The sequence below is a fragment of the Saccoglossus kowalevskii genome, chromosome 15, assembly GCF_978046115.1.
Source record: "Saccoglossus kowalevskii chromosome 15, keSacKowa6.1, whole genome shotgun sequence".
Lineage (NCBI taxonomy): Eukaryota > Metazoa > Hemichordata > Enteropneusta > Harrimaniidae > Saccoglossus > Saccoglossus kowalevskii.
This window is the reverse complement of record NC_140655.1, coordinates 17,904,230-17,931,534: the sequence shown is the minus strand read 5'-3', so window position 1 is coordinate 17,931,534 and position 27,305 is coordinate 17,904,230. Positions and strand designations below refer to the sequence as shown.

At 36.4% G+C, this 27,305-nt stretch overlaps 1 protein-coding gene across 1 annotated transcript; it reads right to left on the bottom strand.

Moving 5' to 3' along the window:
- Window positions 1–1,892: 1,892 nt before the first annotated feature.
- Window positions 1,893–26,467, bottom strand: LOC144356505 (uncharacterized). Its single transcript, XM_078011202.2, has 3 exons — window positions 25,649–26,467; window positions 3,834–4,044; window positions 1,893–3,368 (listed from the first exon to the last, which is right to left on the bottom strand). The coding sequence occupies exons 1-3, from the start codon at window positions 26,465–26,467 to the stop codon at window positions 2,227–2,229; spliced, it is 2,172 nt and encodes a 723-aa protein (XP_077867328.2). The 3' UTR covers window positions 1,893–2,226.
- Window positions 26,468–27,305: the final 838 nt, after the last annotated feature.

Here is a 27,305-nt window from a genome sequence, read left to right as displayed (position 1 = left end):
CCATTTTCAGTGTACGTAAAAGAACGAGTTGTTCTTGTGGCAAAAAAGTAACGGTGTTCTCTGAATGTATGTATATACATTAGTGTAGTTGTTCCTCATTTCCGATTTTGTAAAAGGGTACGAGTCCGTTTCCAGGAGATGATAGTTTGACTGGGTAATATGCACCTTCAATCCGATAAAAACTGGCCAAATAAATAATAATACATAAATAATACACAAATAGTAATACATTCTTCCCAGTGGTATCCCTCGCATTGAACAATTTTGTCCACCCTTACACATGAAGATCTATAACCGTGAGAGTTGGTGCACGATTGCCATAAAGTAAGTGTTAGATTTAACAAAATGCGCATGCTTCTTTCACGGCGAGTTCGCCGTTGAACTCAAAGGCTATTTTAACTTTGTACATTCTGTATTTTTGCAATAAATATTATTCCGCGTTGTCGCATACGACTTATTTACCACTTCCGTGTCACTGAGAATGTTCTAGAACCGTACTGTGTCTGGGTGGAATATTCTATATTTTTTAGAAACTGGTTGAATAGGTAATAGAACACTGTAGGAGGCAATAGAAGGTAATGGAACATTCTAGAAATTTGTAGTAAGTTCCACTCATTATGTATGCTGATGTAATGGTCTATTTATAGACAGTGGGGGTATATATTGGGGAGTTGTTCAGCACTGAGTTCAGATGGGAGATCTTGTTGAATTGTATTGGAGTTTAAGTATCTAGTCATTTGAGTAGTGGAGTTTTACCGCGTTATTGTACTTGATGTTTGCAGAGTATAATAATACCAGTACCAGTTGAAACCTCATCTGTTGGCTCCGTGTTCATATTTTATCATCGCCGCCAGGGAAGTCTTTCTGTTACTGTTGCCATTTTGGTATTTGAACCATCACACCTGTACTATACCAATTACAGTAATATTACGTTGTGTGTGACACGCGTCGCTTGCAGTACTTGAACATGCATAACCTAAAATATCACTCTCCCTTGAAGAGGCTTCGAGATTATGACCTGAACTAGGGAGCCAGAGAGTGGCGCAACTAGTGGCTCGTTCCCTGGCGACTACCTAGCTTAGCGATACAAGACCCCTAGTCTCTGAAGGAGAATGTTAAAACACGAGACGGATATATGCAGGACCTAAACATGCATACCCTAAAAGCATGCATAAGAGGTGTAAATATAAACTCCCCCGCAGTAGAACTGAATTTCGATGCAGAGAGTGACACTTTCATTTAAGCTTCTCGCATAAATCGCAAACGATGTAACTTTATTTAACTTCATTTGATCCGTGAACTAAATTACATCATATGTCAAAATAATCACTAAATTGGAGAAAACAATACAATTTAATCGCAGAAATAAATCATCCCGTGAAGGGGCAAACTAAACAGAGGGAGTCATGTTATATATCGTCTGGTTCGATAAATAAATAAATAAATAAATAAATAAATAAATAAATAAATAAATAAATAAATAAATAAATAAATAAATAAATAAATAAATAAATAAATAAATAAATAAATAAATAAATAAATAAATAAATAAATAAATAAATAAATAAATAAATAAATAAATAAATAAAAATTTAAACAATCTTATATTGTATCAGAAATTTCTAAAGATGAATTGTCACTCTGAATATGTGTGAAGTACCATCCTCTTATGTATGTATACACGCTATATAATGGAATAATTAGAGAAATTATCTGCAGAATGCGAATTTAAGCGAATCTTCTATATTAAGCTAGATCTGTGAACAATAGACACTCACTGCGTCAGGACGCTTTGTTTGTCCTTCGAAGAACAGTTACATTGTATATGTGCTTGTCCTTGAAACCCTCAAGTACCACCAAATTAAAATGAGCGAAAAAATGAAGGCAGGATATCTACCGCATCATTCAATCATTTTTTTTTATCTCTGTAGTTTGTGGAAGTGATGTTTTACATACTATCAAAGTGGAATACAACTTTAATGTCAAGTTTGGAAATATATATTCTGTTTTGTGTAATTACTATTTTCCATTAACGTAGTGAACTATTACAAAACTATCTAACAAAGTATTTGGTTACAAAAATACAGCAAAGATATGATTGAAATTAATTATATGAAATATATATCATTTGACTGACTTGTTCTAGTTGACAGAAAGCAAGTTCATTTACAAATTCTTTAAAGCTAAAATAAACTCTGTACGTTCGATATATAGTGTGTACAGTATCTATGTATATTCACTACTACTTGCGCTTGAACCATCAAAGTCAAGATCTGACGTTTCCTCGCTGTCTTCATCTACTGGTAATGACGTCACTGTGTGTTCACGTTCCTCGGACAGTCTTTCCCGTTCCCTCATGTAGTCGTTTAATTTCATGATATCTTCTTGATATGATTGGACGCTCGAACTGTTTTTTAGTTTTTGATGAGGTTTCGGTATTTTTTTGATAGTGTCTGGAATTATGATCGAGACTAAGTTGTCCTCGTCAATATTCAGTGAGAAGGTGTCGGATTCGTCGAGATCATCAGAAACGAATCTGTTAGCCCGTGTACTGAAACGAAGACATGGTGACCTGTTTGACAAGTTAGAACTTTGACTAATATTGCTTTTGATCGAACATGTTTCGATGTTGTCCTCGCAAATTTCCAACACTTCGAGCTGTATACGTACAGAAGGCGGCACCGTCAGTAACGTCGGCTCGTCCCCTAGACTCTTACAGTTAAAGAGACCGACTTTTTTAGAGACTGGATACTTTTGTTCTAATTTCGGTGTTAGCTCGTAGGTTTCGGTCAAGGATAGTGTTTTTCCGACGGGTGATTTTATCGTCACTGCCTCTTGAATGGCACAGAACTCGATATGTCTGGTTTCAAATTGGCGAACAAGTTCAGCGCTATTTCCATTTGTTACTGTAGTTGCATTGAGAATGAATGGGCCGCCCTCTTTAGTCGAACCGCCTTCAGCTGCAACGTCAGACTCAACGTCACATCCGCTATCGGATCGTACACTTCCGTTACACTGAAACTCTGCTTGACATAAACACGTGTCCGGATCTTCACTTCGGTGAACAGATACTTCCGTCGTCCTAGGTGACGGAGACGGACTGCTAGAAATAGTTGCCTGGACACTTAGTGTGATAGCGCCATCTACAGTCAAATTGTCACGTCGATTTGTATCTTCTTCCTCCTCGATGTCTTCATCCGATCGGCTGTAGATGAAAGACGGGTTTTCGAAAGTCGTTGCTCTCTGTAACTGTGGCGATGAGCCTCGGTCATCGGGTCTTTTACGTTGGCTGTAAAGTCGTCTGTTCAAACCAGGACTGTTTCCTGACGCCGACACGACATGCTGAGCGATGCGGTGAACTTGACTCCCTGAAACAGATACATAAAAAGCTGAGTTAATTTTTGTTTTTTTATAGCAGCAAGAATATGAAATTCCGCTACACACACCGACACCGAACCAGTAACAATATACGTCGTATTCGCGTTACATTGCTAGTGCGTCAATTTTCAACCATACGGGTTGACACATTTTACGCGTTGCTTTCGATAAGAAACAAATACGGTTTAGATTTGAGAGTCCTCAATAATTCCGATTTCATGTACAGTCTTTTGGGGCGTAGGGTTTTCGCCCTCGTAATCAACTGATGTTTGCATGAAAAAATGATCATGTTAATTCAATTAAATTCAGACCTACTCGAACATCATACAGAACATTAGTTTATTACCAAAACTGGAGTTACGAAGTAAAATTGACCAGAGTAAACAAACAACTAATTTGTAAATACTTTGTTTTAGAAATTGTATTATGTTCCGTTAATATAAAACACACTTTACCTGTTAGACCCAGCGGTAGTTCATGGGGCATATTACATCCACATACACAAATGAAATTAGATAATATCTTGGTGTAGCCACGGCTGTAGTTGTTACATACCACGGAGTACATGATCGGGTTCAAGACAGTGTTGATAAGGACAATGCGAATGCCTATAGTGTTCAGTAACTCATGAGGGCGCCCCGTCACTTGTTGATAAGTTATTCCCGCCTGAAAGATTAGATGGTATAATATTGGAGTTAATGAACCTGGTATGTCAGAATTGGGGCTATATAGGTCTGGAAGGCGACCAGTGTTTGAACATGATGTACGATGGTCACTGCTTTGTTTCACATCATTATATGTTCAAGGGTGGTGCTACCACATCCAGCTGGCGTACACCTGATAATAAAATAAATGCAATTTACCGATATTTAGTATATACAGCATGAAACCAAATAAAGAGACAAGTTGAGAAACTTTTTTTTCAGATTTCTACAAATCGGGGAAAAAATAACAATCTTTCAAAGCCAAACGTTCCGTTGAGGTAACATTAGGCCAACGTGTTTTGTATGGAAAAATCCTTTGTATAAGAACATCTAATTACACAAAGAACACAGAAAATTTCCCGGGGTATTTGAAACCTAACTGTACGGCTGTCTCCGATTGGCTCCTGAGTTGGATGACGTTTTCGGTTCAAAAAAAAATATTTGATTTTTACTTGCTTAGCACCGACGACAATTCGAATATTTTCGCCCTTGGGCTTCAGAAAGAAGGATTTAAAGCGGGTGAGTCGTCACCTGTGCATGCGTCAAATGGCCATAGCGTGTCATTGTTTACAAACAAACGTCTACCCATGAGCCTTTGCGTTTTTAATGTGTGTTGTTATCGTCGCATGGAACTTAATTCCCGCGCGTGCGTAGATGACGACCCTCCCGCTTTAAGCAAACAACACAAGAACACGTGGCGACTAATAAGGTATGCGCAATAAAACTGACATTTGTGATTGTATAATAAATGAGATTGGTTAGACAATCCGTATTCGTGAATAAGAATGTGTAAATGTGCGTGAAATATGCATAATATTACTTACTAATATTGTCTATGAACGAATTATCATGTTTATTTCAACGAAGATCAAAGTGCCCAAGATATAGCGCCTTTGGTTAAGATATGTTGTGTTTACTCAAACAAATGGACATTATTTTAAGAAAAAAGCGCCAGTTTCAAAATTAAAGCATTATAGCTGCATCGTGTTATATGTGAGTCCCACGCGACGTATATGACGCGCGTAAAATTACATTGTTTGTTTACAAGAAATCCAAAAGCTTCCTCCAAGACGACTGTATTCATTTCAGGTGAACGTAGTACATCAAATGAGACTAACGTGTTTTCTGAGAATATTGGAAATTCTAGATGCTCGTGACGTCATGAGGTTATCACCTGATTTCACTTGTTTGTTGGGCTGGTTGATACTCCTGACGTCACAGGCTAGTAATATCCACGAACCGAAGATAAGTAGATAACACAGCTAATGGTGGCACACATATCAACCAGTTTTAAGAATAAGTCATATCAGGTGATAACCTTTTTATAAAATGTCCAACTCAGAATATAAAATTGACAGAGAAATTGTGATTTCCGGAACTAGGCTCACGAATTGTATGCTAATTTATGTTAAGTGGGCGTGACTATTACCCTTTCTTAGCGATATTTGTTTTTTAAAATAAACTTTATGCTCTCATTATACTGAGATATTGTCATTGCACCATTATTGTCACTCGGTCTGAAATTCTCATAAATACGATACTCTCGAACGATTTGATTTTCTCCACGTACTGTTTTAACACACACACACAGCCAATTTTGAATTACGAAAATTACCACGCCCATATTTTAGATACCGCGTCGACTTTTACAAAACCACGCCAAAATTATAACTCGAAGTTTGATAACCAAGTTCAAGTTACGGGCAACAGATATTTTTTTTTTACCATTTACAGTTTAGTAAGTCGAACTCTAACTAACAGTAGACCGTACTTTGAGTTACGGAAAACATAGATTTGTGTTGTTGTTTAAACTCCACAGACGCGTCCAGCGATTAAAGCTTAAAGTTGAAACAAACAAGCTTACGGCATGGTCAAACGTTAATTAAATGTGTGGATATTTACACAACATCCATCTAGATTACCCTTCACTCGGTTAATTAAGGTTCGAGTTACTACATGTGAAATATAAACAAACAAATCTGTGTTGCCGTACCTCGAAGTTCGGTTAACTTTTAATTGAACAACACTATTTTATGCGTGGTTTTGCTAAAAGTGGGCGTGGTTTCTAAATTTGTGCGTTGGTGTTCGTCACGGTAAGTTAAACAAGTTAAGCAATTCAGTATCTCCAGACTAGAGACATTTAATGTGCATATCACCACGTTTAGTGTAATATACACATTTTAGTGATTTTAACTCACTAAACGTCACTAATATGCACCATGGCTATGTGATAAAGAATATAAATATGACGAGATGGCCATATTCAACCGCCGCAAAACATCTTAATCCGTTCATCCACATGTCATGTTTGGTTTACAAAATAAACTATAAAGTGTCTGTTGATCCCTAGGTTTTCAAGTGGAGGTTGGCGAAGGCATTATGACCGCCTGTAATGGCTGCGTCTTCAACTAAATTTGCATATTCAATTTTTGCCAAACCGCGCCTTATTTTAAAACAATGATTTTCCAACAATCCAATGCGCTCATCTTAGACTAATAGAAATCTATAGAGAAATCTATGAGGTTTGACCTGGGCGCAACCTGTATTAATTACTGCCGGTGACTCCTTCGATACCTTCCAATCACCTGAAAAATACCCAATTAAAGCGTCTCAGTTTGTACTCGTTGATCTGCGCAACAGTCAAAGTCGCCATCTTTGTTTATATGAGACCCATATATCTCGCGCATGCGTGGCGCAACGACTACCGCCCGTTAAGGACGAGGTATTTTAGTGACTTCAAGATGACGTAGTTTAGTGTACATAAGCAACATATTTCAAAGCGAAAATTGTGTTTAATGTTATGTCATTTAGAATCTAGCAAACCTCCCGAGAAAAAGAGACGACCGACCACAGAGGAAAAATAAAAGAAATGCAGTGACCAATCACGCGCACGCTTACATGAGTGGTGCATTATGTATGACATTTAATAGTCTATTATTTCACTGAAGTTAAAACTTTTACCAATGTGTTACCATGGAATGTTTCGTTTATTCATTATTTAAAAACGTTTTGTAAATTGAAGATAAAAGAACAAAAGTCACTACTCACATGTCTGTTGTTTTAAAAGAAATTGTCACCATGACGAGTCATTATATAGCATTATTATACATCTGTCACCGTAGCGCCATAAGTTACAGCATGCAGTAATTTTGCGGTATATTACGGGGTATTTTCATCCTACCATATTAGGAAATGCGAATTCCAAATATGGAATGATTACGCGCGTAAGCGTCCTCTAATAATAAAAACAAACATGGCTGCCACCAGGGCTTGACCCAACTCCACACAAAGAAGTTCGCTGATTCTGTTCTAAACATTTTGGATTTAGGCATTCCCATGATGTATCATTGGAAGGAAAAGGGGTATAATAATAAGGTTATTACGAGAGTCCTCAAAGTATGCACTCAGACAGTACACCGTCGCATGCTGCTGCGCGTCGGTCGATACTTCTGCTGTACTGTCTTCGTGCATACTTTGATGTATCCTCGTAATAACCTCATATTATAACACATATTCTGTTCAATGATTGGCTAATACGTGGTCACATGGGGTTATACGCTAACACCCTAACACTCTAACACGTGAACACATGATGAACTATTCCCCGAGTGATTATTATTATTAAAATATATGAATAACATTATAAATAGTGAATAGTGAATAATTGTAGTCTTTGATTTTATTTGGATATCAGAATTTGGGTGTAACACATTTAGACTGGTATCATTCAGGCAATGGCATACGTCCGTTTCTCCTTGCGATTTTGAGTCGCCCGACAAAATCAGCTATGTCCCATGGCCGTATCCTCGGAGGCAATAGACGTATACTATCGCCTTCGTAGCCAGTCAATGTGTATTCACAAGAGAACCATTATGTGCAATTGAAGTAAATAGAAATTTGAAGAGCGTTATCGTCAATCAAAACACTCGTACCCTTGGGACTCAATCGCCATGTGCGTAGCCTTCTCCACTAGCCGAGATTTTCGAGCCGTATAATGTGCGATGTTGTCGTCATCGCCATTTCACACAAGTAAAGTGATCTCCCTTTAGTTTTGTACACAGGGCGTGATAATAACACAGGATGTAAGCGAGCCTGGGGCAGAAACGAACTCGAAAACATGTTTTCCATTTTCCTTGAACACCGTGCAGATCAGATATGGATTCTTTTGATGATCGCAACAACAGTTCGATTCCACAGTTTCAAGAATAAGAAAAATGTCCACTAGTTTCACGGTATTCATAATTTTCTGTGATTCATGGAATTATTTTCCTGTCTATATCAAACGCATTTGCAGCCCACTTTCGAATTTTGCGTAAACAATTTATTTTTCCCGCGTTGTATGCGTCACATGGAAGCCATGTCGAACACGAGGACATACACTCACGAATGATATAGTGCCACCAAATTATGAAAATAATTGCAAGATATGGTATTTCCGCTGTTTTGTAAAACTTCAACGCATCTCATTAACATACAATAAGTAGAAAAAAATCGACGGGTTTGGAATGTGTTTTTATGTTAATTCTATTGAATATTTATGAAAATCAACTAAAAAATCAAACCATGGGCTACGTATGGTTATCGCTCTTTTCCCTCGCACATTCCAGCAATCTTGTTTTTTTCGGTCTCCATCCTATGATGACGTACACATTGAAAAGTTGGGCTGGCTCATACCTTATTAACATATTCAGACAAAAATATATAATTGTTTTAGAGTGGGTATTCGGGTAGAACATTCAATCAACTAAATGCAGAATAACCATTGGCTACGCATGGTTATCGCCGCTCTTTTCCCCCGCACAATCCAGCAATCTTGTTTTTCGTTCGGTTTCCTACCTATGATGACGTGCAAATTGAAAAGTTAGGGTAGTTTTGAACATTTAGTACAAAGCAGCCTATCGTCTGATACAGTTCCGCGGTTTCAGATGCATAATGAGAACAAATATCAAATCAGTCACTCTAGCTGACAACAGAAAGAATGTCGGTCTTCACTAGAATAATAACAGTTTAGTTATCAGCACTGAGTGAATTAATCTGATAAGTGGAGGAATCAAATCGATCTTACAGTGATCCATATCAGAACAATTTTGGTGATTGTTTTCAAAAATATGTCAGAAATTATCAAAAATGATAAAAATATTCACTAAAATTATCACCATGGAAATCCACAAATCTGCGAGATCAACCCAAAGCGCCTACATATAAACTATTTGGGCAATTAGGCAAACTGTTTTCAATACGAAGTCAAAAATTGCAGAAATATTGACTAAACTTAGAGAGTAGAGGTCACGAAAGGAACGAATCTGACTAAGATGTGTACATACAAAATATCAAAGCGATTGAGAAAAAGTCGAAAATATCACTGTTTTACCAAAAATAACAAAAGCGGAATTAAAGAATTGAACATATCGTCACAAAATGCATAATCTGAGTGAGATCCACTCAAAGTTTCTACATATGAAATATCAAAAAGAATTGGCATAGCCATTTTTAAAAAGCAGTTGAAAATATCACTCTTTACCGACAATATGCATCAAAATTAGAAAATTTAAGATATCGCCATGAAATAAAAAATTGCGAGAGAGGTTCACCTGAGGTAACAGCCCTGAGATATGGCGTTTAATTTGCGTTGAAAGATTCCAGCAAGTCGGAATATAACCCTTATGTGTCACGTGTGCCGTCAATTTATATGAATTGTATGTCACGAAAGGGTAACGTACCCTTTAGTCGCGTATATACTGCACTCAAATAATTTATTGTGAATATTTGCCAATGGACTTCCAAACATTGATCTTTTCACACTGCACTGTCAATTGGTTTCACAACTGACGAAACTACGTCTCTCTCCGGGCGTGCCCAGCCAGTTAACAGGAATGAACAGAGCAGAACGCGGTTTAAAGGGAAAATAAAGAAGTGCTTGGTAATATTGAGAATCCAATGCGAGACTTTTTTAAAAGTTAATCACGTGCGCACCACCCTTTACTGCGTTAACAGTCATCAATGTGTGTGGAGTATGCCTCCAACAAAAGGACGGACACACATTACCCAGTGTATTCGTATTCATAGGCAGAATAACGTCTTAAATACCTGTATGGAAAATACGAATATGTTAATTATGTCGCATATTTATGTACTACATATGTAATCTTTTAATAGGTGGGAAAATATTTATTCTCTAGTATTGTTTAATTGTCGGACTTTGTAATCATCATTTTCACCCTTATTGTGTTGAAGTGAAGTACTCACGCAGAAAAATTAATTCGTTCGTTAATTTGTTGGCGCAAATTACCGCTGATTTCATAAAAAAAATATGCTTTTTAAAAAAAAACATTAGAAATATTATCTTCTAGGAAAGCCTCGTAATCACGTTAACCGTACAATGGTTAAGACAATATTACTATTGTATAATGTGTATACGATATTTTTGCAGGCATTCATATTGTTAAGTCTAATCCCAGCATTGTTGCAAATTCAAATACTCCAAGAGACATAGTAATTTGGCAAACATATTAAATGTAATGCTCATTATAAATATGGCAAATAATAAACTAGTGGAGTTGAAGTACTAAGTTTCTCTTGAAAAATAAAATATTCCTTCTTTTCACTCGAAATGAGATATTTCAAATATATCGCGCCTTCGAGCAACAAGGCTCTCACGTGGCGTCAACAGGCATATGTTTTATTGTTGAACGAACACAGATCAGAACAATATCGACTCCTTTAATCGAGGGCGCAATTTGTTTTGTGGTTGTCACTAATGCATAACAGCCACTTCCACACTAGATGAAACCGAACAACGGTTTGTTTCTTCTTTTTTTGACAACAGAATTTCGCAGTGACATGACAAGCGCGAAAACCCCAAATAGTCAATATTGCGAAAACTATAACAAATTATGACATTTATTGTAGATTGTCATAGAGACAACTCGGCATACTCAAGAAGCTGATCAAGCACGTGCACAGTGGTATAGATAACCACTATCGTCGGTAAGATGTAACGATGGACACCCCATGAATTCCCAGAATCTGCCGTTATTGTAATTGTCCCAATGTTCCACGAAAGTCTTTAAAATAAACCGAACAGGAAACACCGAGACATTAATCATTGTTATCGGGGGGACCACGTCTTTGTTGTGTCGCCATAGGGCGTTTTAATCGCCAGGCTTATGCAAATATATCGGAATCGACGTATCTTTGAACGTTATCTCAAAAGCGGGGGCAGTCCGCGTATAGTACTACGCCGAATTAAACACAGCGGGGTGTTTGCCTAAACGCTGCCGGTAAAATACTGCCAAAACCGCGATATCACGTTGCAACACGTCGGAAACCGGTGCCAATAGGAATGTGGAACGGGTGTGTGATGGGTACACCGGAAATTGTGTCGAAACGAAATCGAGTTTGTATGCCCATTAAATGGGAATCTGGCAAATCGAATTAATGTTGCATTAGGAGCGTGTCTCTGAAAATAGAGGCCGACAAAGGAGAGATTTTAGAATCAACAGATAATGTGAAGAGCTTTCAAATCCCATCGTGAGACAGTTAGGCTATAGGCTATAACATAAAATACCGATTGTAAACACTAAAACCGTGTAAGATCCTTTGCATAAATCGGTAAATCTTTATTATTTTTCTAAATGCTGTATAAACAGATGACTTTGATCAAACGTAAATGCTATCATCCTATTTAAGCGCCTAGCTCTGTCGTATTTCTTCAGCCTGTTACCCAAACGTGCTTTCCTATAAAAACTAAATGTCAATTTGCTACCAACTGCCAAGCTGATTTTAATTGTAATTTTATTACTGTTAATGGGTCGATAAGTCATATAATATACATGCGTTGCTATAGTGATGAAACGTCCCCATTCCATAGATAATCGAAAAATCTTTATGATAAGCTACTTTGAGCAGCATTCTGAATACTATCGCTTGTGTCTGACTTGCTTGTTTGCAATACTTCGTAAAACATTTCACATGCGAAGGATGAACGAGAATAAACAAGATGTCGGATTTGATGTCGTACTTGGGCGCAACTACGCTAATTTAGAAAATTATGATCCTTAAGTAAGGATACAATACTTCGCAGATGTATAAATCTTTTTGTTCAAGATAATGACACCGACCTTTCTGACCTCTCATAATCCTGTAGATACTATCGAAATGGTTCTGCATTTTTACTCCCCCTCAACTTTGCATGTGATTATCTTAATAAATTGTCGTTTCTACTTTGTTGATTTGTTTGCCAGTACTCCCAAAATGTCTATATGTATAAACCCCATACTACCCTGAATTATAACTATACAAATATTGCAGGCATTTGCATAATTAAGTAGTACAACTAATTGAACTAATACTTATTGATTTATATCGTATTGCTTTATATTTGTCATATAAAATGCCGCCCTCTTGGTTTATAGTGCACTGGAAAAGTGGTATGTTTCTTGGTACGTAACAAGTGAAGAAGTCACATAAAACAGTCCCCTACTCTCCAAAACAGAGCGAAATGCTTTGTATCTCTGCCTGCTCTTAATAATCATAAATAGAATGCCATACTTAAGTGCCACCGAAACCTTACGTTTTGCCGGTTATTTTTTAAAACATGTACTCTGTAAACTTATATGAATGTCGTCTAAAAACAACACAGACTCAGTACGTCTATCAGTATGGGCAGTCGCGCCATATGAAGCGTGAATCTCGTTCATGCCAATATACACGATAGCGAGCTAGACGTTGCACCTTAAGGGGCTTATTAAACTGATTACAGATTCCATACTAAAAGAACGCCACAGCAACAGCGGTATATAATCAGAGACGTGCATTGCCACTAGGAGATCGTGATCGGTGATGTCGTGTTTGAATTACTTATTAAAGCGAATTACAAATTAGTATACTCTAAAACACAGCCATGATATGAAATCAAAAATCAGAGATGTAGATTTCCATTGGCTGGTCATGATCAAAAAAGTCAATATAGGTTATCAAGTTGAATTTAACTTTGATATATACTTAACCCGTTTCACTAAATTCACAATGAAATGAACACTAGATCGACTGAAATACACACCAATCAACGTAGGGTCTACAGTAGATGTTATAATTCAATGAAATGAACTAAGAAGGTGCCATACCTGTAAGACATATATTTATAGTTGGATCGATTGTATTTCTTGATTGAGTTTAGAAAAATGATAATTCCATTCCATTTGTGAATATGATGGAATCAAACCTCGCGATTGCTGACTGTCGAACAAAAGTTGGTATACTCGTTAAGAATTAAAAATAACTGTCGTTCTTATCTATACATTTTGTGTCGAAAACAACACGTTTATGTCATCCCCTGCGTTGAGAAGCAAAGTGAAGAAGAATGGTGAAGGAACTATCCATAACAATATCTCAATACTGAAGGTCGTTGAAAAATACATGATACCACACAGTAGAAAGAATCAGTCTAGGTCAACATCCTGAGCTAAGAATGAGGTTAGCAAGACAGTTCGGGTTAGTCCTCATAGACATCATTAAATGAAATCATATACTCAATTCAACCGTGGATGTCACCGTGATTCCTAATCAAATTGCATTGAACATAATCAAAGCATTGTTTGCGGCACGTTATTTCTTTAATCTCTGTGATAAAGAAAATCGACTACTAAAATTGTCAGCTTTTCGGTGCAAAAGCCTACGTTCTTTGCACAAACGACAGAATTTGAATGAACTAATCAATTGTATACTACATTTTTTCAAACTCAGTGAACAATATGTGAACAATAAGATTATCATCAAACCGGGGGGAGTTATATATTGGTTAATTTATATAATAGATAATACGGAGAAATGAAGACACGTGTCGCAGTGAAATCTGTCTTACTTAGACGTGTGCAGTACATAATACATTGCACGGTAACATCATGTGACATCTCAGTCAATTCCTTCCACTTCAACAGCCCATAGTGCACTCAGAACAAAATCCACTAACAGACACTAAGCCGCCTGCAGTATGTAAAGGAAATTAAAGCACATCTTTTGGAGAGGTGGATGGGAAAGTACTAATTGAATGTATCTTACATATTCGATGTATGTAATTTCATTACGGTCTTAGTGTTGTTTTCAGAAGTCTGAATCCTGAACAGTACACCTTATGACGTCTTCTTTGTATGGAGGACCCTCACCCCCCCCCCCCCACACACACACACACCAAAAACTCTTTTAAATTTAACCCCTTTACTCAGTTGCGTAAATGGTTAAAATTCTGTGCCGCGGGTTGTAAAAGCATTTTAACAATTGGCATTATGGCGTAAGGTACTTACAATCAGTGGTATTTCTAGTCAATTAACCGTTGACACAATGGAAAACGTATTTGTCGCTTTGAGTTCATAGACCTTCAATGATATATAATCAATTCAGTTATTACTGATACAAATGTCGATCCCGGTGTCAGTTGCATCCAGTATTTCCGTCAACTACTAGTTTACATATTATTATAGTTGCCGTGTTGATTTATCTAACAATATACAATTTAACTCAATTCTTCAATTAGTAACACAATTAAAAATGTACAGAAATAATTTAACACTACTAAATAAACTTTGTCAAATGTTTTGCAACACTCATTTATCCATTAACCGGGGCGACCAGTAGATAATAGATTTACAGATAACGCACTTATGTACAATTGGGTGACATAATGCACTAGAGAGTAGGGGGTTGCTATGACGATGGTATTATTCAATTTTCATCAAGGCTATAAAGTTGATTCACCTCAAGTCGCGTTTTAACAATGTATCCGCTTTGAGTGTGTTCTTTCACTGTCTAAAAACATTGATAAGGCGGTTCTGAATTCAATTAACGATACAATATTGGAACACTATGGGGTCGATTAAAGCTTCGCCCAGACCGCCGTGAAACAGAGATTAGTTTAAGCTATCTGTTAACCAGTTTTGTATTGTATGTCTATTTTGTGAACAAACAACGTATTCAGTACGTGCAGTGTAAGTCGCATGGGGCCTGCACCGCACACGACACGATGGGACAATTGTGGCGCTTTAAAAACGGTAAAATATAAACTTCGGACATTAGCACTAATTCTCGGAATGATATAGCGATTACGCCACGGTTTCTCTTATTTCCACTACAAAGACAGGCGGCAATCTACCGGGCAATTTAGTAGTATAGATAAGTGTACGCTTTGAAGTGGATTTACATGTATAAACCATACTGGTGTGGGTACAATCTTGTAAACCGTCAAAAAACTGTCATTCCTCAATTTACACTTGCAAAGCACGAAACCCCTACCAGGCAATACCTTATGCTGAATTGATTTCTTGTCACACATTTGAAAAATGGATTTTCGTGATGCATTGAAGTGTGTAGAATCATTGAGTAGAACTGTCGTTGGGGATATTTCAGTCCCGAGTATTTATTGTCGACCGTAAGTCGAATTCTATAGAACTAACAGAGCTACGCATAGAGAGGCACACGCGGAGTTACATCAGCCACATTCATTAACATATTTAAATAAACCGTTGAAATGATAATATATCTGGACGTTAAAAATTGCGTGTGAATGTTAGCACATAGGTAAAATACCTAGAATAGATTAGAGTTGCACTCATTGCGCCAAGCAATTCGTTATATATAGGAATGGAATGGGGACGGGGTGTGAATTTTCGCAAACAGCGTTGCTGAGTTACGAACATCGAGATAAGAACATCGAGTTACAAAAATGACCATACTCATATTTCAGAAACCACGCCCGCTTTTGCGAAACCACGTCCACTTTTGCGAAACCACGCCCACTTTTGCGACACATTTAGTAACTCGATTTCTATTATCAGTTAACCGAACTTCGAGTCACGGGCAACATAGAATTTTTGTTTCGTTTAACGTTGTATATTTTCCGTAATTAGAATACATCAATCACCTAAACTTTTAACTTATAACAAATTTAAAACTGTATTTGGTCAAGAAAATATCTAAACATTGTTGACAATATATCAATCAGAACGTGTCTTTGTAAATTTCGTATCTGTGCACATAATTTGAGCATTGATAGACCATTACATAATAAAAGGGCTGACAGAATTTGTGTTTATTGTAACCTTTACCAAGTTGAGGATGAATTTCACTTTTGTTTGATTTGCCCATTCTATAATGTCTTGAGAATAAAATATATCCCAGAGAATGTTCTTATTTTCCCCACAAAAGACAAATTCATTTATTTAATGAACACCACAAATGTGACTGTTTATCAAATTTATCAAGTCACGCCCTCTAGTGACAGAATGCTTATGTGACGTCATAATAACGTATACGGTGAAAGCAATGTCGTTCAAATAAACAACTGTATGTGGTTGTGCGGTCTTTCACCATCCAGCATTCAATAACATCTTTCAGAAATATAATTTTATTAGTATGTTTTTTTCGTATTCGTGAAAACCTAATTTACATTGACGATAGCGGTAGAGAACGCGACCTATATGAAATATGTATTCATCTACAGTCATATGTGCACACACCTCTCAATTCATCGTGGCAATCCCGGAATAGATATACCGTGAAGCATAATACGTAGATTATTGATGAATATAATAATAGTACTAACATTGACCCCTAATAAATAATAATTATTTTTTTTTCAGGATCGTTCAAGAACATTGAACAGAAACACACGTGCGCAGTGGTTTATTTCACTGTTACTCGTTTGAGTGCAATTCAATAGAGAATCGTGCTTCATCGAACGGCAACTGATCATTTGTCCAGATAACATCGTGACAACCATACAAGAATGAAAAAAAACCTCAACCACTCTTAAGTGTTCGTTTTAACCTCTCGTTTCTCAGTGAGAAAGAATGGTTTACGCTAAAGGCAATATGTTCAAATGAGAAAAACGGAGAATTCATTTTAATGAGCTGAATACGTGTAGTACATAGACGTCTTATTATTCTGCTATCTACTGATAATATGCGATAAAAAATGTTCCGCTTAATATAATCTATATAGCAAGAAATTGTGAATGTTTAGTGAGAAAAGAATTTATTTTTAAGACAATTTGTTTTCGTACTCATATTTGTTAGTATGAAAATCCTGTATTCTGTCTGGTATATTTCATTATTATGATATTAATATAGCATATATTCACAATATATGTATTAGTGCATATCACCTAATGATACACACGGCAAATGTCAATAAGCTATCTTCTACCATAGGGAATTCATGGTAAGGATTCACGTAAACGTATGTGTTAGTAAATCAACACCATCGTCACATTTTGCTCCTACTGATACTCGTTTGCAGATTGAACGGCGCATCCGCGGTTAAAAACCATATTGATGAACGAGGCTGTAATCTGATACGTCATCACAGGACAATGAACACAGTAATGTGTAATGCGAGAAGTTGAAATCTACAACCTGTTGCCAGCAACAGTGTATTTGTTCAGCTTTATTTGTTTTGAACAAGATGCAATATTGATATAGAAAAAATGTAATATATACTACTGCTGTTTTGTTATGATTGATAATATCATGATTTACGTCGTGTTCGCGCAATGAAGCAGTGGTATTTTCCAGTACAAATGTACGTTGATTGTATTTATAAGTACAAAATGTACAATAACAATCACTGCGCATGCGTATTAGTTTTTTTTCCCATTTTTCGTCGAACGAATACCATACAGTGATTCGCAAAAACTACTTTTTTTAGTTTACGGTAAATCATAATCCTAAACAACAAATTAAAAAAAATACGTGTTTTCGTTTTTATGGCATTATGTGTCAATATGATGTTTTGTTATAAAACTATAGTTATTTTCTTTTAATTTCATTTTCAGGTAATAATAGATAATACTTATATAATAGATATTAATGGAAATGATATTCTTGTTTTCACAATATCTGTGAAGAGCGTAATTGTAGTTTGATACCTAGAAAGATACCTGACTATCCTGACATTTGTTGTATGCCGAAAAGGGTAACAATGCAACATGAAACGTTCTAGGATATGGTATCCACTATTGTATGTCTACAATCCCTCCACGGGCAGATCAATACAATACGTAATTTCAAATATAAGACATACATATTCTATTAACTCTGAACTGGGAATCTCAGTAGTTTGAAAAGAAATCCATTGGCGTTTCTAATTGGTGAGTAATATAAATACTCTGCATGAATAGAGCAATTAAGCTCTCCTACATTGTGTTACCATGCCAACACTTATACGTCGATAATTACGCAGTATGTCGGTATAGCAATACGTAAGACATGTCCAAGTAGAAATATTTTTTAAGGTTTCTTGTTAGAAAAATTTTGATGACTGCAACCAGAACTATAATGACCAATACCTATCAAACATATACATACATGTATATTGAAAGGATTCGTTTTGAAATTGTCGAAATAAACGCGTTTTAGTGTAGACTGTGTTTGTTTTAACAGATGAGCGAAAAGAATAACCTGATTAAAAACAATGCTAGAAGTTTATCCGATGTTATTCTTTCTGTCAAAACAAATTTTATAAAATAAATCATGAAGGTTGTGTCTCTAATTATTGCTTCCATTTCTAAATGCTAACTGTTTATTCAGAATTTGTTCACAGTTAGGGGATCGTATCTGTTTTTTGGATGACATTTAGAATAAACATATAGCAATGAAGCTAATTTGAATATAACATATACGTAATATTGCGCACAATATATGGGGAAACAAATATCAGTATACAAGCAATGACGTCAATAGGCGCCACTTGCTTTGCACTCGATGCATCGTCAGACGAATTGATTTCATCACATGAAGCGATGCGCATAGTACGAGGCCGTTAAGACATGTTTGCGTAACTACTAGTTTGTTTACGACTGCTCTTCAAAGACAATCAACCCAACACATAAATATTTCAATCGGTGAAAATGTGCTGATTTTAACATACGATGAACGAAAATTATTTATGCAAAAACCGATGAATTACATATGCAAAAAGATGCTGATAGTTTTTCTCACAGTGCGATGTCATACGAAAAACCTCAAATCCCCCAGCTTTTAACACAGTGCACATGGAGATACCTTCAAAGGTGTAAAAAAACAATATCTCTCAAGAGACAAGTGACTAATTTTGAACTTTCCGACAAAACACTCAGGATGCACTAGTCTTAGGACATGTTTAATTGATTAAAATTCATTTTGGAAACTTATCTGAAAATATCACCGTTTAATTATTTCAATCGCGACACACATGTAAATAAAAAAAGAACATATATTGTTTTCCACCTTCCTCCGTCTTATTCTGAATAGCGAAGGAAACGAGAGTTCTATAATTATGAATTTAGTCTATGAGTTAGCTCACAGGAATTTAATAGCAAATGTTCCGTGGTTTGTCAAGGTCCCAAGACTGTTATTATATATATAGCTGCAGTTGTAATTAAAAAAAAGTTGTATTTTGATGATTATTTCAAATTTAGATAGGTGAAAATCGTTCTGATTATTTTGCACGATTGGAAACAGGAATAAATGCATGAACATATACAGATTTGCGCTGATTTTGATGGGATGTGATGTATCCAATCATCATACGTGTTGTACGGACCGTGTTTCTTTGCATTACTGGAAAGAACACACAAAATAACGCAAGGTATCTAAGTCATATGTCAGATATTATGTGTATGAGATTTTAATTTGAAGTATTTGCTGCAAATTGATGTCAATTGATTTTACTGACATTGAAATTTGAGTTCCAATCGATCATAATAGTTTCCGTCATGATATACACATATGTGTATGGTTTCTGTAATGTAAACATTTCCGCTATTCCATGCAAGAGGCAGCGTTTTAATTTGTTACCAACAATTTCGATTTTCAAACTAGTTTTGGAGCACTGCTTGTAAGAAAATGTCATCGATTCTGGTGGTGACTTAGTCTTTGGACGGCACGGATGAAGCAATGCGGCGTTTGATGTCGTAACAAGCACGTGTGTGCATCGGTGAGTAAATAAACCCTGAATCCTGGCAATATTGTTGACGGTAATTACTAAGAGACTATACGACCCCTATCTTTATACTAATCGTAGAGGGAATTGCAAAGCCACGAAGGTCACGGGGAAATGTGCATTTCTATTTTCTACATTTGATGATTAGTCCATGCCTAGAGGGGTGGTTCATCAAAGGACATACGTCATTGTCTGTTTTGAAACGCAAAACGCAGAATACGTATAATAAGGCATGCCTCGGCGATGACAAATACTCGATATAAAAAGCTCGATTGATTGAGAATCCGCCTTTAAAGGAAATGACTAAATATGCACTTTTACTGAACCGTATATATCCTGATATTATTATGGTTTGAATGTATGATGTCGTTGGCATGATGTTGTATCAATAATATATGTATGCTTGTGAACTCGGAAATCAAATACACATATAAATCCATATATTAGTTATAATTACATACACATACATAAATCCCTGTTGTCGAACGGTTCTGTCCAATCATACATATACCTTATATGTGTGAGTGAGTATGTTTGTTGCTAGGAACTATTTTAGCGTTGTGCTATTACGTTATGTTGTAACATTGCGTCTTCGTTTCGAATTGACCAAGCAAGAAGGTAATTAAACTATAATCGATTTTTTGCACACACACAAATAAAACGCCTTATTCCTCACAGATTAAAGTATTTCCACAACAAAAAGACCTGTCTCCCACAGATTAGGATATTTCCACAACAAAACAACTTTTCCCCCTAAAGACTGAGACAAACATTTTAATGTAATGAGTTTATGTTTTAAAAAAATACCTTGAGACTAAAAACAATAATGCAAATAATGAGCTCAATAAGAGATTTTTCACTCATGGTTTTTCTTTGTATGTGTACGATCTACCAGGCACATGCTTCCAATCGACGATGACGTAGTGAAGCCATCGTCCTATGTTGAAATATATTCAATGGTGTATCACACATGCTAGCAAATTAATTCTAGTCTTCGAATAACCTTGGATGTATTTTTTTCAAATGTCCATATAATACCAATATTAATCGCAATTCGTATTTCAATTATGCAAAGTAATTACTGATAAATGTATATTCGCATGAAGGTTAAACATCTTCCTTTAATATCATTCCGAACCATGGGAGACGTCTGATTAATTTCGATTGCGTTTGGATGCATAATGCAAAATAAAAAAAACGACTTTAATTTACGTGAATTACAAGTTTGTTTGTTCGTTTTTTATTTGCATCAGTACAAGTCACGGCTCGTAGTGCGCAATCCCAAGACTTATCAGCGAAATTAGCTTAAGTTTATAGAATAACCACTTAAGGTAGCGAGACTATTATTTGTGTTGAAAATTACGATTTTCACATTTATTTATTAATTGATGAAATGCACTATAAACTTTCATGTGATAAAGTCAACATAACATAGAATGTCATGTAAGTTGGTTAAAATGTAGATTTTCTGAAGGGAAGCAAGGCAGCCTCAGTAGTGTTTTCCAAAATCAATAACACAGGTTTAATCTGTGTGGCTATAAGTTTCAAAGATAAACTCAAGACAAAGCAATGTTAGGATGTGTTATCAGTAGCTATCTGACATACAATGAGTGTTTCCAAACATTTTAGTGGTTTGTCGCCGCCCCTGTTTGTTTCACAGATTAGTCATTTGCATATGAATGTGTCAGACACAAGGTCACACAGCCACTGAAAAAAAAATCAGTGATTTTGGTGTTTTCATATGCCGAATTTATCCAATTATAGCTATCCCATTCCTTTATTTTTTTGGTTTCCAATAGCCTTACACATTTGGATGTCCCTACACATGGTAAAGCAGACCTTGATGGGAAAACAAATTGATTGTGCCGATAAACAAGCTTGAAAATCTTTGCTGTTACTTCATGGACGTTTTCTAGGAGTTTATGTTTTTCAAAATACAAGGTCTTTAACAAAAAATAACGTATACTTATTGTCATCGGATTAACACCAAATTTTCACAGCTTTAAGGTGGCAGTGAGAGGAACTTGAATGTGCCCAGACAAACTATTTCATCAATTATTTACCAACGAGTTGTGGTTTGAGTAGGGGCAATGCGACTAAAACAGTAATTGAAATTCAGCACACTATTTTTTAAAACGCGTTGCTTGCATAAAACTGACCAGACACATTCAATTTACCAGACTATTGAACAACTAGGAAAAGTGAAAAAAAATACTTCTTATCGCCAGCATAAATGCGTAATTATTTTTTTTACAGAAAAAGTAATTTTTCACCTTTGATTAAGTAACGGGTCATAGAATGCAGATACGGGCATGGCAAACACACCTTTGCAAAGCTTGAAGTCTGGCGATTCTAAAAATATATACTTTCCTGGGTATATTTGTAGTCATTTGGTCACAATTAGAAGATGAAAACAAGTAAGCAAATAATAGTCCCGCTACCTTAAGCACACCATACTTTGATTACATTCGTGTACATTGTGTTGGATCTGTATTTGTGATTATTCGAAAGGGTTTGTTGGTTTAGACACCGACGAGGCGTGAATAATTATATACCAATAAAACATTGCTGTTAAGAGAATCAAAACACTCTTAACTGAACTAATCGAAGTTCAACTATTTATTTTATTATTGTTTATATCCTTTATAGATGATATGGCATGATATATTGACCACTCACATCTTAAGTGTATGAACCCCGGGGCCGAACTAGTAAAATACCCCTTTGTACTAAAATACACAGTAAATCAATGTGCAGATTAAGTAGGAATAAAAGTTAATGTACATCGTTGATCTTAATAACGACCTCCTAAAATTTAAAACACCATTATCGCCACCTTGACGTCGAGTCGGGTTTGATATGCGTTCAATTCGACGTATACAATCCACGTTGCACGGCGACTGGGGCGTTTACATATTAGGTTGGTCTGCAAAATATGCACATAAGGTGATATGAATAAGTATTCCACCAGTTATTGGTCATACTAGCTAGGCCCCAAAACGCCGCTATATATAGTACGCCTCACGATGTCGGCGTACACTTGAAAGATGAAGAAAATAACATTGAAATTCGTTTATCACCAATAGATTACATCATCGATAGCTATTTCGGTTTATATGATGTATGGGTATTTAATTTCATTTTTTTTCGTGTCCCTTTAACCAGTCAGTCTAATTAATTACAAATGGCGCAAAGGGTATGTTTATTATTTTGGCTTTGAACTTTTGAAGTCATCTAATGTGTGCACGCTATATTCGACGTGCACATAATGATCACTTATACATATTTTACAAACCGCACGCCCAAGGAATCTATACTACTTCTGTACCTGAGTTTTAAAAAACGTTTTGTTTTAAATTCAAGGTTTTTGCATATGTATTTTGTGATATTATAATTGCCAGTAATAGTATGGTGAAGTATACTGTCTAATAAATACAGTCTATACGGAATATACACATCGTTCCTTTTTGATGCCGTATGTATCCACAATGTAATTTGTATACCTTGTCTGTGTGGAATGCGTCCAATCATTTATAATGGTTCGCCTTGCATTCAAGAAAGAAATAGTGGTTTATATATTGATGTTATCTAACTGACCAATTTCACATACAATTCAAAAGACGCTGCATGTGAAAGATTGGTTTCACAACAACGCATGTACGAAACAATATCGAATGCAAAAGCAGTAGCAATATCAATACCTAACCACCCGCGGATTTTTGTATCGATTGTCGGTGCTATTTAATGACGCAATAGCCAATACGCGTATGAATGTAATATATATTTCTTATTTGGGATTAGTTGAAATGAAACAACGCATGAGAAGGCATACGCCTGCTATCTGTGTGTTAATATCACCAATGAATGAACATGTCTTGAAAAACATGAAACGCAGATGGTGTTGAAGATCGTATTAAGTGGTGTATTCACGTGTGTATGATGAACTACCTACTATTCCGGATATTACAACTGCATCTGAAGTAGTTCATATAAGATAATTTTCATGAATGTGCCCATCCTTCACGCGTAGTCGATTATCGTTAAACGCTTCATCCCGTGAAAAATACTACTAACTACAACTTACATGTATATGCGAGTAGAGCGACTTCTGACTTCGGTGTCATTGGATATACGTACATGTGAAGGTATTATGCGGTTGTTCCAGAGTAAATACAAAAAATATATAAATATAATTACATAAATGTGGCAATGTGCTTAATTTTACACCAACGTTTTGAAAATTATGGCGGTAAAAAGAATATCCGTTGTTAAGTGTAAAACAATTCAATTGTTAAAGTTTACATTTAGCAAAGATTCTAATCAATGAATCAATAATGTGCGTATGATAGCATGTGTAAGTATCTATTCGAGATTACATTTGTGTATTCTACTGCTATCTCCGTACATTTATATGCAGACACTGAACCACTCTCGGTGAATTGAAGGCAGACTTATAAATTTAATGTAGGTGACACAGAAAAAAAAGTGATTTCGGAATAATTCTCCACTTTCCCCAATGTTATGCAACAAAATCGAGATTCGTAATAGCTGTGTTACTGAGATGAAATAGAAATAACCATGTCCGATAATACAAAACTCGTAAAGTGTTCAATACAGCGTTCTCGTTGCAGTCAAGGCAGTTCACGCTCGTATATTGATACATTATATCCATCTCCCAAGAAATAAGTGACCAAATAATAACCAGACCCTATAATATTGAATGTTAATTAAATATCAATTAAAGCTACAACAAAGATGTTGTTACCCAGGCACCAAGTGAAACACATGAGTCTCATGCTCTGTACGTAATCCCCTCTCAACCATGCCACTTTGAATACAAATTGGTGTGCACAAATTTTGTTTATTTTAGTAGCAACATTTATCCGACTTTATCGCAGTCAATGTTACAATATTAATGTGGATTATGTTATTTGAAACGCTGTAATCATTAAAAGGAACGTACGCGTCCAAGGACACGTTGACAACAAGCAAAACACTGACTCAGATATTTCAATAAAAAGGACAAACGAACGACTGACAACTGTATTACAATATTACAATGTATATTCACATCAATATGGAAATCCTATCAGGTGTCTTTTGAAGCTTGATCATATCCTGCGCCACATGTGGCACGTGCTCTATATCAATCTTAAATATAATAATCACTTACTTCCTGTTAGAAACTCGTATTTTACATCAGACAAGTGATGTGTGGAACTTCTGAGATACTCTTTGTAACAGAGTCAGTATTTCTGGTCACTACAGAAGCTCACAGCATGTAAAGCATGCAGCAATTTAAAATATTACCGAGTCTGGGAGCAACCTGTACAATCATTTCAGTCATCTTTTGTCACTTTTTCACAAAATGAAACACACATAATTGTGTTCATATTTTCTTAAATCAGCAATATGGAAGAAAACAAATCATCGAAAGGATGACAAACGATGAAGATGAAAGTTACTTCATTTAATAAATTCCGGTAAAGTTGATTTGATAAATGATCATGACTTGCAACAATAGTTTTATAATACTAATTTGAAAATCGCTAAAATTGCTTCAGTTCATTAATGTTAGTATAAGGAATACTTACCAAAACAATGGACCACGTCAGGTAATACAGCGTAACTATGACAGCCACTGTTTTGGCCATACGGGTACACTTGTTGACATTCACCGAATTCATCATCGCATTCTGCATCATGTTGTTATCTTCATCCAGCGATCCATTGTTCAATGTCCTTTCTCGAAGAGTTTGCAGTCCTCTTAAAACTATCGAGGTGTGTCGTTGGACACGGCTGTTGAAAATTAAGGTGGGTTTCCTCCTCGTCGTCTGTCTTCGCTCCACAAATTTTCTCATGGAAGAAATGAAAACAGCGTAGGTATACAAAACAATGGCAAATTGGAGGTAGGCGATAATAAGGATGAGGATGGCGTATGAGCTGGAATAATCGAAGATGCAGTAGCCATGGTGATGATCAAAATATGACCAGTTGGCGAAAGGAAGTGCCGCGATAACGCCGCTGACCACCCAGAGAAATATAGTTAGTCTTTTGGCGCAGCACACAGTAAAACGAGTCCGATATAGTAACGGTTTATGCAGAGCTAGATAACGGTCCAGAATCATGAATGTTACGGTAAATGTCGACGATAAGCGCAACCACGTAAACGAGAAAGCAACAATAGTGCAAAGCCATTCGGAAAGTGGGGACGGCGTGAGCAGATCGTACACGGAGATTGGTACAGTCAGAAGAGGAAACATATAGTCGGAGAAGGCGAGAGAGAATATCCAGACATCGGGGACGCTGATCGACTTGAAGCGAATGACTGTCATTAGGGTGAGGAAATTTAGAAAATTCGACACAACACCAATAACTAGCATCGTAATTACGGTGATAATATCCGTATACATGTTTGCGACAGTGAGATCGGAATGATTTGTATTCATGGTAATGTTGGCTACACTACTGTTAATGCCACTGCAAATCGATGTACTACTGCCGTTGCGTGGTGAATCCGTGCACAACATGTCGACACACGAGAAGCCTCACAAGGTGAACCCTTGACGTACGTAAGCTTTATGTTACTCAGCCTCGCCGACGATGTCTCCAATGATACCTGCAGACCTTATGTAGATGCATCAGTGACCCGTAGGTCACTGAACGTTCTGATCAGCAAGGGGTAACGAAACGTGTGTATGGGGGAGAGTTACCATGGATAATATGATACACAAACTATTCTCTGCGTTGCTGGCAGGGTATGCTCAGGCGTTGACCCCCTATCTTTGTCAGTATGACGTTTAGACGCCTCTCGTCGTTCTATCTGTACACGACAGGGTGTACGTAAGCTGTGCTGGCAGTTGTCGGCAATGTTTGTGCGTTGTACAATACGCTCGTGATGAATGTCGAATACTGATTACGTACATACTGTGACTATATCTCTAAGGATTCCGTTCGATGTCTGTATTCTTCTAATTCGCAAAACCACCAGAAGTTACGAGTTTCAAGTGACGTAATTTGATAGTTATTATGAAACTAATTTTTCTTGATCGTTTACATTTTATACATAGTTATTTCTCAAGTGTGTCAAGTTGGTAGATTTGAAGAAACTAGTTTTAAATTTATTCTGCTTCAATACTTAGCAATCTTTATTTTCAACCCCGATCCGCGTAGTGTAATTTCATGAATATTATCCACGTGTACAAGGCGTGTATATTTCTGTTGAGACCGTTTCCTGTCTTTCATTTCATT

Excerpts from the sequence above, each read along its gene's own strand:
- LOC144356505 (XM_078011202.2), bottom strand. The coding sequence starts at position 26,467 with ATGTATACGGATATTATCACCGTAATTACGATGCTAGTTATTGGTGTT. Across the intron at positions 4,045-25,648 it reads TGACGTGGTCCATTGTTTTG|GCGGGAATAACTTATCAACA; the intron begins GTAAGTATTCCT and ends CTAATCTTTCAG. Across the intron at positions 3,369-3,833 it reads ACTACCGCTGGGTCTAACAG|GGAGTCAAGTTCACCGCATC; the intron begins GTAAAGTGTGTT and ends TATCTGTTTCAG.